At 44.3% G+C, this 13,076-nt stretch overlaps 1 protein-coding gene across 3 annotated transcripts in view; it reads right to left on the bottom strand.

Annotated features, from left to right (window-relative positions):
* Positions 1-12,964, bottom strand: part of mrtfba (myocardin related transcription factor Ba) — a 29,775-nt gene extending 16,811 nt beyond the window's left edge. For 2 of the 3 annotated variants that reach the window (XM_061810721.1, XM_061810723.1), the window contains exons 1-2: positions 12,800-12,964; positions 2,147-2,396 (exon numbers count right to left, since the gene is read on the bottom strand). In XM_061810721.1, coding sequence (XP_061666705.1) covers positions 2,147-2,297 — 151 coding nt within the window. In that variant the 5' untranslated portion in view covers positions 2,298-2,396; positions 12,800-12,964. The remainder of the gene's footprint in view (positions 1-2,146; positions 2,397-12,799) is intronic. The other variant, XM_061810722.1, reaches the window with a different exon arrangement.
* Between the last annotated feature and the right edge of the window lie 112 nt (positions 12,965-13,076).

The following is a 13,076-nucleotide window of genomic DNA, read 5'->3' as shown; positions in this document are numbered from 1 at the left end:
GCCGAGCTATGCTGACGTCGCAACGGCGACGGACTCGCTGCTGACTCAGGTTCACGTTGCTGTGGAAACCGACCCGCCCCCTTGCCAAGTGCACGCCACAGTGGGAACAGACTCGCCACCTCGCCAAGTGCACGTAGCTGTGGAGACTGACCCGCCTCCTCACCAGTCCCACGGCGAGGTTTTGGCGGTTCCGAGCAGAGCTCACGCGGCAGTTGGAACTGACCCGCTCCAGAGACACGCCCACGTGTCAGTTTCGACTGACTCTCCGCCTACTCAGGTTCACGTTGCCCTGGAAACGGATTCGCCACCGCGCCACGCCCACGTTGCTGTTTCAACGGATGCAGTGCAAGCTCACGTGGCAGTGGGGACCGACCCGATGCCGCCTCACGTTGCTGTCCAGGAGGTGGCGACGTCTCCACAGCCGCTTCTCGTCCGTGCTCTGGAGTGGCAGTGGCGACCGGCCCGCGGTCGCTCCCCGTTCCTGCTCTGTCGGCGACGGGCACGCCCTCACGTTCCTGTCCAGGAGGTGGCGACAGTTCCCCAGCCGCCTCACGCTCCCGTCCAGGAGGAGGTGGAGTTGGTGATGCTGCTGCCGCCTTCTGAAGTTGCTGTCCAGGAGGGGGCGGCGATGGCGCCGCCTTCTCAAGTTGCTGTCCAGGAGGGGGCGGCGATGGCGTCGCCTTCTCAAGTTGCTGTCCAGGAGGGGGCGGCGATGGCGTCGCCTTCTCAAGTTGCTGTCCAGGAGGGGGCGGCGATGGCGCCGCCTTCTCAAGTCGCTGTCCAGGAGGGGGCGGCGATGGCGCCGCCTTCTCAAGTCGCTGTCCAGGAGGGGGCGGCGATGGCGCCGCCTTCTCAAGTCGCTGTCCAGGAGGGGGCGGCGATGGCGCCGCCTTCTCAAGTCGCTGTCCAGGAGGGGGCGGCGATGGCGCCCCCGGCTTCTCACGTCCCTGTCCAGCAGGAGCTGGGGAGTTCTGTGGAGCCACCCAGGAGCTGGAGAGACTTCGGGGTGGCGGTCATGGCTCTGGTCCTGCTCTCCATCATCTTCTTCGCTCCTGAGTTCGCCCAGCCGCTTCAGGACCTGGCCTCGTTGGCGACCAATCCCTGGTCGTCTTGCAACGACGGCGTGGGAGGTTCTCGTCTGGAGTAGTGGCCTGCCTCGTTCTGGTTCCTGCCTCGCCGTTTGGTTCCTCACAGAGATCGTCCGCCCGAATCGCCCCGTGGGGACCCTGGTGCTTGGCATCCGGGTCGTCCTCCTGACCTGTCCGCCCGGACGCCTCGTGTTTGGTGGCCTGGATGGCCACCAGTCTGGGGTTCGGGGGGGGCGTGCCCTCCTCCGGACCCCCTTCCGCCCACCCCTGCCTGTGTTAATTAGTGTCTGTTTTTTTTTTTTTGTTTAGGCACGTCTGGGAGCCGTGCCTTTGAGGGGGGGGTACTGTCATGATCCTGCCGCTTCAGCACGAGCTGTGCGGCTGTGCTGATTGGGAGGCACACACCTGTGCCTCATGCGGCCTGATCATCCCCCGTATATATAGGACCCGGTGACGACTGGTCCTCGGCCAGTTCGTTGAGCTTTATGTCCCGTTCCAGCACTCTCGTACTCCTGACTGAACCTGTGTGTACCGACCTCCGTCCGTTCTCTGACCAACCTTGTAAGCCTGACTCCTTGACACTTCTGCCTGCATTGTTTCCCCGTGCACCGGACTGCCTGCTCAATCCCCGAACTCTGCATACAATAAACGTGTCTCTTCTTGAAAAAACCTTGCGTCTTCCGAGTTCCTGCATTTGGGTCCTACCTCTCGTTCCGATGGGACGTGACCGAAATCCTCTCCAGTGCTGACCATGTTTGTGGAGGGAGGGTGGGGGGCCCTACATATATTGGGAGCATCCTATTAACCGCTATGCTTGGTCGTTCGGAAAATATAGTATACATGATAAATTACAGTATTTCATGAAGAAGGCAATAAAATACAAAAAGAATGCTTGCATGCATTCATCTCTGGACACACTTCCTGATTTCAGCATTTGTTACCAAGCTATGACAAGTTAATTATTGACCAGGAGTCCCCCAAAATTCCAGTAGTCTTTCAACATAATGGCCCACTTAATGATTCTGTCTACGGATCCACACACAGGTTAGGAACTTCACCGTTTTTGCGTTCGTTGAGCGGGGGCAGGTTCTGGGTGGGCTGCAGTGACAACTCCTCCATTTCATGGGTCACTGCTTCACTCTGTGGACTGGGCACCAGCAGACACATCCCTTCAGCTCCGAGGAGCCCCTGGGAAGCCTGGGGCTCCATCCAGCTTCAGGAGGGAAGTTGGAGATGTTCAAGGTGTCCCGGGGAAACAGGAAGTATGTACTACAGATCACCGTCCTTCAGGTTGAGTGTGGTCGCTACCTGGTCGAAAAAAAAAAAAGAAAAAATAAGAATTAACGATCTCGCTTGGAAAAGCATGCAAGAACTAAGACATTTTGCAGGCTCATGAGGAACATGATCACTTCAGAATTATTATCATCCTATTGGTATGACAATTTCACCCAACTGGCAAAATGGTAAGGGTGGCATTCATTTCAGCCATCTGGAAGAGCTCAATCCAAGCCCAAATGGATGACCATTATACAGAATAACCACTGCCCATGGAAAACATCCATTCAAGCATGAATGTCTCTGGGTTCAGAGAGGCTTCACAATTTGGAAGATGAGATCGTTGCGGTGGTTTCGAACAGAGGAAAAGGAAATATTTTGGGGAGCAAAACAAACCATTTAAGCTTCCCAAAGGGTACTTAATAAGTGGATGACAGCCCGTTAGGGTTAAACATGAATGCTATTTATCAATCTCGAGCAGAGCTATTGCCAACATGTTTCCATTCCAGGACCTCCAAGACCTCTAAATAACAGTTCTGATGTTACAGTTGGCTATGCTAACATAGCCGCTGTCATTTCTCCCTGTAGGTCCAGAAGTACCAGAAGTGTTCCATGATGAGTTGACCCACATAGAATATGGGGGAGAGATTTGAATCTGTTTACAACTCAAGTCTGTTCATTCCTGGAAGTGAAGGTTATCGCAAAGTAATATATCCAAACACCACAGACCATATCTCTCTTAAAAGCATCACTTTCCTACACTGAAAAATAACTCTGATCAAATCCTCATTATATGTATTTTGTAAGTTATCAACTAACTGCAAACGGCAAATATGAAATTGTATAACTGCATGAAAATAAGTTTTGTATGTGACATGATTGTTGGTGTCACATAGGTTTGTCTGAATAATTCAGCAACTACTGATGTAATGGAATCTTTTTTTTAGGTTTTTGGACTACAATGTATGTTCTGAAAATGAAAAAATGGTTGAGCAGCAGTTCCTTGATGGATTGGTTGACTTGATCAGATGAAAAGGATTGCAAATGAAAATCTATTCTCAATTGCCTAAGCAGGATACAAAAATATAAATCTTTCCTATACACGTTTTGTGTGTGTGAGTGTGTGGGGGGGGCAGTTATTCGCTTATTTTGACTATTTGTGGCAAGGCTCAGTTTGCATCGCCCACAAATTGCGGGAGTTTATTCTAAACCAAAAGTAATCAACAGAAGATTGTAAGAGCCAAGTGTGATTACTCTTGATTTCTATTTTGACATTTGGATGTACCCATGTAGTAGTAGAATATTGCAATACAAGTAAAAGCAGGGGTCAAACCAGTCTTGTCTAAACAGGATTCAGGCTGGGTGTAGTGTCATTTATGAGGTTTGGCTGGTAATTTCCAGTAAAATACTGTACCAAGTCACAAGCGTCAAATCATCTAAGTGGTTTCTGATCATCAGTTTACTAGACTCAAATGGCCACCTCACTCACCTTTGGGTGATGGAGAAAGAGGTTCTCTGCAAGAAGGTTTGTTTTATACTCTCATTGGTATGAATTAAAAATTTTGAGTCATAATTGTACTACCTTTTACTAAATCCACCTGCCCACCTGTTTTCAGACACTTATGGGTTCTAGGTAATGGTGCGTTGATTGACATAACTCAATGTGCTTAACATAATTAAAAGCCTTTGAATACAACAAGTAAAAATCACTGATGGTGTAGTGGTACACACGCCTGACTTTTGTGCAGGTAGCGTGGGATCGATTCCCGCTCAGTGATTGTGTTGATTCTTGACCTGTGACTGACTGGCAACCAATTCATGGTGTACCCTGCCACTTTCCCGATGATAGATGGGCTGGCTCAAGCACTCCAGTGACCCTTGAGAGGATAAGTGGCTAAGAAAATGGATGGATGCATGAAACAAAATAAAACATTTGAAATGAAAAAAACAAAAAGATAAAGATCACAACAAAACTATATATAATAAATGACAAAGTACTAAGTAGTAAGCATTATAAATAGGTTTCTTCTATTCATTGTGACTACTGTACTTCAAATCCAACAGTGAGCAGTCTTGTAATTTTGCTGATTTTGGCAGCAGTAGCTCAGTTTGTTATGACTTGGCTTGGTGACTGGCGGATGGATGGCTCACATCTTCCTACGGACCAAAATATGAATATTGGAACTGAATACCAGGGAGATGCCTGTTCTGTTCCCATGCATTGCTCGTGTTCCATCTATCCCCCAATGGCTTGGTTTGCTTTTTTTGTGTGCAGCCCCCTCATGCTGACATCATTTGCCTGTGTGGTTACAGCTCTGACCCAAGAGTGTAGCATGCTCAAGATAACATTGTATTTCCCCTAAGGGAGACCGACAAAAGGTTTTTGTCCTTCTATTTACAGTCAATATGTGATAAATGTATTTGTTTCGTCTAGAGAGTAGAGTTACGTCTATTTGCTTGTGGTGAAAGGTTCACACACTTTGCTAATGTCTGATAGCAAACTTAATGGAAGCTCATGCTCCTTCTGGATAGACCAAGATTCACGATGGGAGCTCTCTGTTAAATGTGTAGCAGACAAGGGAATATGAATAAAAGCAATACATTGCCCAGCCTATAATGATGAGCTTTCATTTATAGTAGCCATATTATTCCCGTTATGATGGTAAGTCACTACTTTAAAGTAGCAGACGACACAGAGGGTAGGAGACTGGAGACGTCTTTGGCTTCTTTCCCATGACAGTAATATTAGACCAAGAAGTTACCGTATTTTCATGACTATAAGGCACACTTAAAAGGTCTTAAATTTTCTCCAGAATGGACGCGGCGGCTTATAATGCGGAGCTCCATATGTGTGCACTAACATCCAAAATCTTTAACAACTCACTGGAAACATTTCCTGGCGACACACTACTTTATATAGAGGAAAAGCGGATGTGTGAGAGGACACCATGCGTTACAGGTGGAAGTGTGGGCATGGGAGAAGACTCTAAAGACATGCCCCTGAGAAGGTATATAATGCTGGTATGTGTTTTGTGCTTAAAAAAAAAAATCATTTTGGCTTAGGACCCCCCAAAAATGGCACCAACGAAGAGAATTGTCTGTTGGTTGTGCTGTTCTGTATGTGATGATTTTGGTTTGATGTGACACAGTGGGTGAGGATAGCATGTTGACTGGTGACTTGCTTGTACCGGTTGTAGTGGGGGAGAGGGGGGGGGTGGAAGAATAAGCTTGTTCTTCTGCTTACAAAAATAAAAAGGTTCAATTGCGCCTCACTATCTCGTGAGCGCCGTCATGCCTCCACTCAATAACACGGTGCACCTTGTGTTAAATACTGAATTGCACCCGGAACTGAGACTGTACCTTATGGTTGCAAAAATACGATACGTCTGATAGCAGACAAAATACGGCTTTATCATAACAGATACCAGACATGAACTTCAAAAGGTCAAGTGTCATGAAATGGATGATTTTTAGTATGTTATTAATGAAAAAACGGCAGCCGGTGTGGACCCGTCCGTTTTTTTCCCCCACCACAAAACATGATTTTGACGTATATGGGTTTTTGTAACTCCCGCCATGAAAATCCTCTCGAGGGATTTGTTTTCGACAAAAAGGAGGAAGTGACGATGGAGGCAGTAGCGCGCTCAAGTGGAATCGTTTCTTTCTATTAGTTTTACCTGCGGCAAGATAGCTCGTTGTTCCTTTGTGTTATCCAAAATGCTGGCTCGTTGCATTGCTTTATATTGCTCGAACACTCGGGAGGATGGATTCGCTCTTCATACTTTTCCAAAAGATCCGGTTTGTCGTGAAAAATGGAGCAAGTGCAAAGGACGAGAGCTTCGTCACACGACAGGTAGGTCTGTATACAGCTACTTAAAAAAAAAAAAAAAAAAAAAAAAAAAAAAAAAAAAAAAAAATAGAATTGGTGGGGGCATAATTCAGAAGGGAAGCTAAATGTGTTGACGTGCGCATCGGAAGGCTTCCGTGCACCAGCCGCTGAACGTACGACCTCCACAGACCTTGGGAATCCCATCGGCCAAGTCGACAAGGCCGAGCCAGTCTCCGGCGTGGAAGTGGATCGGATGGGGAGGCGGTTTGGCTGCGGCGTTGTAGTTGCTCACGGGTGGCGTTGTTTTTATCACCGCCATGTGAAGGTGGATCGGGCAGGGAGGTGGTTTGGCCGTGATCCACATAGCATCTAAATATGGCTTGAAACAATAGGGTAATATTGCCACGGTAACTTCACTCGGTTGTGAGATGTTTTCTTCTTCGAAAAGAGCTTCCGTATTAGTAGGGGTGTGTTCGTCTCCCACAGTAGGCGCCACAGCGTGTTTTCAATAGAGAATGTCTGGGGTGACGTCACGAGAAGGAGATGCAGCTAATATGGCGACCACTTGGATGACAAATGACACTTCTGCAACTTTGCCCATGGAGGACGCGCTCTCCGCTCATATTTAATTTTTCGTATAGACATTGAAGTGAATAATGTTATATGTACTTTTCATTTCAAAATCTATTTTAGAATGTTTATAGAGATGGCACTTGACCTTTAGGGTTTACTGTACTTGAATGTTTGAGCTTGAGGATATAGATTTGGAACAAGTCAGTGAAAAAAAAAAGAAATAATATGCAACAGTCTCTGTTGAAGGAGCATCAGTAAAATGGCAGATGAGTACCACTTTAAAATGGTTGAATGAAGGTAGCTGATTTTTAAAGACACGGAATAAAAAAGGGAATCTTGCAGATTGCTTGGAACAAAAGACAATGTCTCTATGGAACTGAATACTCGAGAGCCAGCCACATTGCAGTCTGAGGGGAGAAACTCTCAGAATACAAAATCAACCTGTATACACACACGCACGCATGCACGCACGCGCGCACACGCACACGCGCACGCACACGCGCACACACACGCGCGCGCGCACGCACACACACACACACACAGACCTCAAGTGATCTTCAGCAAATATCCTTTTGTTACAAAACATTTGGTTGGGATTCATAAATTAATTTACGGTGCTACCTTTGTTCAAACAATGTTTTCATGTGGTATTTCTGACTGAACACAGCATCATGTTAGCCATGTAAAAAAAAAACAAATTACACTGAGTTGCTCAGACATCACTAAAACAAAAAACAACGACAACAAAAACAACGGAAAGAGGCACACAGTGATGTAAGAAAGAGAGAGGAAGGAACACAAAACTGTTATTGCTGACACAAATCAGTGAAGAGTAAACATTGAAACTGCACAGGCAGCGGTAAATTTATGTGGAATTTTCTTTAAATAGGATATAATTCTTGTCGCACACACCAAAAACAAATGAACTGAACAATCTTGAAAAAAATACAGTCGGTGACTCATACCCGCACACCAGGAGATTGGCATAGACAAAGTTGCTGAAACAGAAAAACTGCAATCCCTGACGTATATCGGGAAGCAACTTTTTGATACCGCATAAGCAGTATTTGTTGATTCATTCGTCTTCTCGACCCGTTTTCCTCACTAGGGTCACTGGAGCCCATGCCATCCATCATTGGGTGAGAAGCGGGGTAAACCTTGAACTGGATGCCAGCCAGTCGTAGGGCACATAAACACTTAACCAATCAAACACAATTCAAAAAGTGAAAATCCAAGAGAAATTAAAGGAAAAGGGAGGATGTGGATACTTGAGAAACTGTTTGCTCTATTCCCTGACGCACCTCTCCATTACGATGCCAGAGAATCGTAACGTTTCACTTTTTCAGCCACAGCTACATAATATGAAACCATAAACATACAGTAACATATTGTGCTATATATAGAGCTGTCCATTTTCCAAGGCACTTATCTTCACAAGAGTTGTGGGAGTGCTGGAGCCTATCCCAGCCAACTTGGGGGAAAGGGGGACTACACCCTGAACTGGTTGCCAGTCAATCACATGGCAGATAGATATATATATATATATATATGTGTGTGTGTGTGTGTGTGTGTGTGTCCACACACACACACACACACACACACACACACACAAACACACACACACTCCCCATTGTTACAATTTGAATCATAGCAAAAGCAGTGACAGACGGTCAGGCAATAATTAGACCTAGTTGCCAAACCTGCATGATAATGTAGACATTTCAGCCACATCGCACAGTGTGTGGTGGGCCTAAGAGTCCCACGGATTACACAGCAAGTCGATCCATGAAACTGCAATGAAATGAAAATAACAGTACTACCGCTGGAGGAACCGAGGCATTTTATTATGTAGGTAGGCAATTGGGCTTATCTTATAACATCCAACATGAGCTGTGTGAAAAGCACATTGTTGCTCTTTTGGGAATTTGTTTCAAAACCTGAGTAGTACTAAGCAAAATAACACTGGCCAGAGTTGTGCCAGAGCAGAGATACAACACAACTTTTCAGAACTCATGTTTTTGCTGGTGCTATTGATCATTTATTCCATAAAATCAACAAACTTCATACTGATTAAAAAAAGTTATAAATCTATATCAAATAAAAATATGGTTTTAAAAGCATCTAAAGCCAGATATTGGTCAATAAACCAGTACTTCTTGAACTGATAAACTGGATTTTTTTTTCCCTTGAACAATAGGCTAGCAGTAATTTTCCATCCTTAATGAAAACAACACCATCCTGTATGCAGCAATGTTTTGGATATAGACCAATAAAATTCTTCAATCTATTTTGACCAAACCAAACAAATGTCGTTTTACCGTCATTGAGGGAATAGAAAGTTCAGTGTCCCACAGTCCTGGTGAGGCAACATGAGGACGTGAAAAGGGTTTGTTTTCCAAATAGTTAAGACTGCGTCAACTCCCACACAAATCTGACCTCATATGAAAGACATTTAGTGTTAACAGCAGTCTTAGTTTAAATGCTACTGTAGCAGTAACTGTTAAAAATGATCCCATTCTGAACAAAAACTGTAAGTTAGCAAGAAAAAAAACACTGTAAAAATGAACTTTGATCAGGATAATAAAAATGTAGTGAATGAGTAAAAGTCTGTTTAAAACATGCCATGCAAAAACAAAGAAATGAGCATTTACGATCTATATTTTAGCCCATATTGAAACGCTGTGTATTACCAGTTTGAAAAAAGAAATAGGAAGTAGTAAGGCGTAGGAAGAAGTAAAACTTGTTTACCTTCCAAATACTGTCCATATCACATGTTTTGCATATGAAGCATCTTCACTTTCAAAGATCCTATTGCAAAGAAAAATGCACAGGACATCCTCATGCACTAATCTCACACACATGCATGATAATCCCTCTCTGTCAAGATTCCGTTGCCGTTTGCAGTTTCGGGCCCTAAATAGACAAGATCTGGTCCAAGGAAAACGTCTGCTTTTATCCAGCGATAAGACTAGGGGTGATGTCATCACTTGGATTTTGGAATCCTCAAGTAGAGGCAGAGGTCTGCTCTCTTCTCACAGACTCACTGGCACGTGTGCCACCGCTTCCTTCCTGGCTGTCTTTGTGCACTGAAAATGCTAGCTAGGGAATGGACAGGACCAAAAAACATGACCCGATTCCACAAAGCTTTTGGGAAACAACATCCCGCCAGTCAAAGAAAATCTTGAGAGACTTCAGCATACCTTGTGGAGTTTTGAGTGGTTACATAGATTTCTTTTTGTTTTTAAACAATGAAAATATTGACTTTGGGATTGAGGACGTGACTTTTTCCAGTTTATCGAGATTGGGTGAAAAATATGGGTTTTATTTTTTTTCTGATATTTTAAATGTCGCAAAGTGCCAAAAATAACCCAGATGTACAAAAAGATTGACAAATGCAAAAGTAACAGCTTTGTTTTATATTAATGTACATTTTCAGGGTATTTTTAATACCGGTATAATATACAGTCCCCTCCATATAAGGAGATACCAAAATCAAAGACTCAAACTCTGATGCAAAAAAAAAAAAAAACAAAGTGATCAGGAGATCCCTAGTTTGAAGCTAAAAACAATGGGAACAACAATACATAATGATCTTTAACCTCAGTAGGCAAAAGTTGTTTCCAAATCTGAACAAATTGGAGGTCGACCAATGAGTTATGATCAAGTTAAGAGGTTCCAGCTCAAGAGTGGGAAGTCACGGAAAGCCTGGTTTTAACATATGCTACGTATCTGACTCATCTTCTCATAAATTCATCTGAAATAAAAACTCAGGCAGTGATGATGACTTTGCCATCCGACCGTGCGCATAACATTTAAGTTAATGCACACTTTTCAACATGTGGCTCTCACACATCCTTCCTGCATGCATGAGTCACAGTCTGGATTTGCTGAGGCATCACCTCACTTCTACAGATCAATTAGAGGGCGAGACAGGCCTTATCATCTCTCTCCTTCCGTGACATGTGTTTGGTCACATACAGTCATGTGTCATCGTTTGTGTGTCGTGCACCCAAAATGATCAACACCACAAACATTATATCGCCATCGACAATCGGAAGTCCATGGAGTTTTTCCATTTTCTATACATCTTATCCTGTTCAGGGTCTGTTGCCCAGCTGAATTCAGGCAAAAACCGCACCACACCCAGAAATGGTCAACAATCTCAGAGCACTTAAGTCAGACAACGTTTCACATTATCAATTAGTGGGCATTCAAGACAGGCTGCCTGAAAAGAAGTCAGTCGAGTGAACAATTACACCATCAAATGAAAGTCTCCTCCCCACAAACCAGATGTCTGTCACAATGGGTTGTTTTCACTGACGTCACACTTTTTGCTGAACTATTGCACACCGCCATTTGACCTACCTACCTAACACATACCCAATGTGGAAGTCTGCGGAATACTCTCGGTTACTGTTTGTGATTGTGTTTCACGGGCGTCTTGGGACTCAAGTACACAAGAGAGGACTTGCTAACCATCAGAGAGCCTTCTTCTGACTTTTTTTCAACAACTCTTGCGAATTAGCTTAAACTTTTTCCAGAGTTGCTAGTCGGTGCGCTCTTCAAAACCTTGCGGTCCGGGATACAAGTTCAACTTTGAAAGAGGGGACATTGTCTCATGCTTCAGACGAAAGACTGACGATTGCCCGACGGTGCTATCCCGCTGCCTGGTCTCGACCTCCATCGTGCTGAGTGTCGCCGAGCTAAGCTAACAAGCTTAATCGATACTCTTTTCAGAAGGCCACCATTACAGTTAAGATCGTTTTTTGTTAGTCACTTGAAAGATTCAAAAATTTTGTGAAATACTGGATATGTTAATTCTTTTGTCTTTCTGACATTGTTAAACAAATAATACAGTTTTCGCTTTGCTTGTGGTGAACTAATATACAGATTAGTTTTTGAAAAAAAAATGGAATGAATGGAGTTTGCCTCAATAGTAATAAAATAATATTCCACCACTTTTCGTTTTCCGTGTTAGCATACAGGTAAGTGCTCTTCCTTTGTGATTTATGTCACATCGAGTAAAAGATCAAGGGCGCAATACTGCGCCTTTGTTACGTAGTCCTGAGTCCTATGATGTGCGTATGCCAGGTAGCCTAATAGTCAGCCTGGACTTGATGTGCTGTCAGTCCCGTCTTCAATAAATGCAGTTAGAAACATAATGTCGTCCACCTTGCCTATGTATGAGTAAGGAAGCTCAGGGATAAAAAATGGCCGCCGTTCGAGGCAGCCCAACTGGTGACGTCACATGAAAACCACCCATACCAACTACTGACCTGTAAGAGGCAGAATAGTGCCATAAAGCATCGGCACTGTTGTGAAATACAAACAAAAAGACAGCAAAATGGAAGAAATACAAGTCACTTTGCTTACTGGTAGCTTATCTCATAACTATATCGGTGTAACAAACTTTTCTACCCATTTTAAATGTGGCAAATGACTCGTGAGACATAGAAATGCTCCACACCACTAGTTGCTTATCTGTTTGTGTCTGTAATCACTTTTACACACTATACAACAGGATAATCAGTCTAGATAATCTTTCAGAAAGATCAGACATTTAGGCCTTTGCTAACTTTGGTCAAATTCAGGTGGTTATTGGTAGTTTGCACACCTCTAAGTTAAACAATTCATTAGAAATTTCTAAAAATAATGCAATGAATAAACATCTCATAAAGCAGAGGGTTATGTATAGTCAAAATTATATATTTTTTTAAATGAGATTCCTTTGGGCATCGTGAGTAAAGAAGAAGGCCGGTGGGTGTGGGGCGCAGCAGACACTTTCAATCTGACAGGTGAGTCTCTCACCCACAGGATCAAAAACTCAACAGCCATTGTTTACTGTTTTCGAATAGTGAAAATAAATTAATACAACCACTGAATGGTCATGGTCCACCTATGCGTTAGCGTGCAGACCCTTTCAATAGTTATCCCGCTGGTTTACCTCGCTCCTTTACATTTTGGCTAGTCAGCTAGTTAGACCGAGCTAACGTGCTAAAAACAAGACAACGCCGCCACGGCGAGAAGAACTTACCAACAAGAGAACACTGGATAGCTCAGGATGTCCGACTTAACGTTCATGGTGTTATATCCGTAGTTGACAACTGATGTTTCGCTCCCCTCCGGGAGTGAGATTGAAGTTTATTTGGCGGAGTAAAATGGCTGCGACTGTTCCGTGGGTGCTGATGGAGAGTTACGTCATGACGCAGCCCAACATAAAAAAAGGAGGGGGGGGGGGCTGGGGGGCGTTGCCACTCGCCAGGGTGTTGCTAACTCTTTGCCGTTGGATGTTAACAATCGGGATCAACAGG

Source organism: Syngnathoides biaculeatus, chromosome 22, assembly GCF_019802595.1.
Source record: "Syngnathoides biaculeatus isolate LvHL_M chromosome 22, ASM1980259v1, whole genome shotgun sequence".
Taxonomy (NCBI): Eukaryota; Metazoa; Chordata; class Actinopteri; order Syngnathiformes; family Syngnathidae; genus Syngnathoides; species Syngnathoides biaculeatus.
The sequence above is the reverse complement of the archived record's forward strand: the minus strand, read 5'-3'. Positions and strand labels throughout refer to the sequence as shown.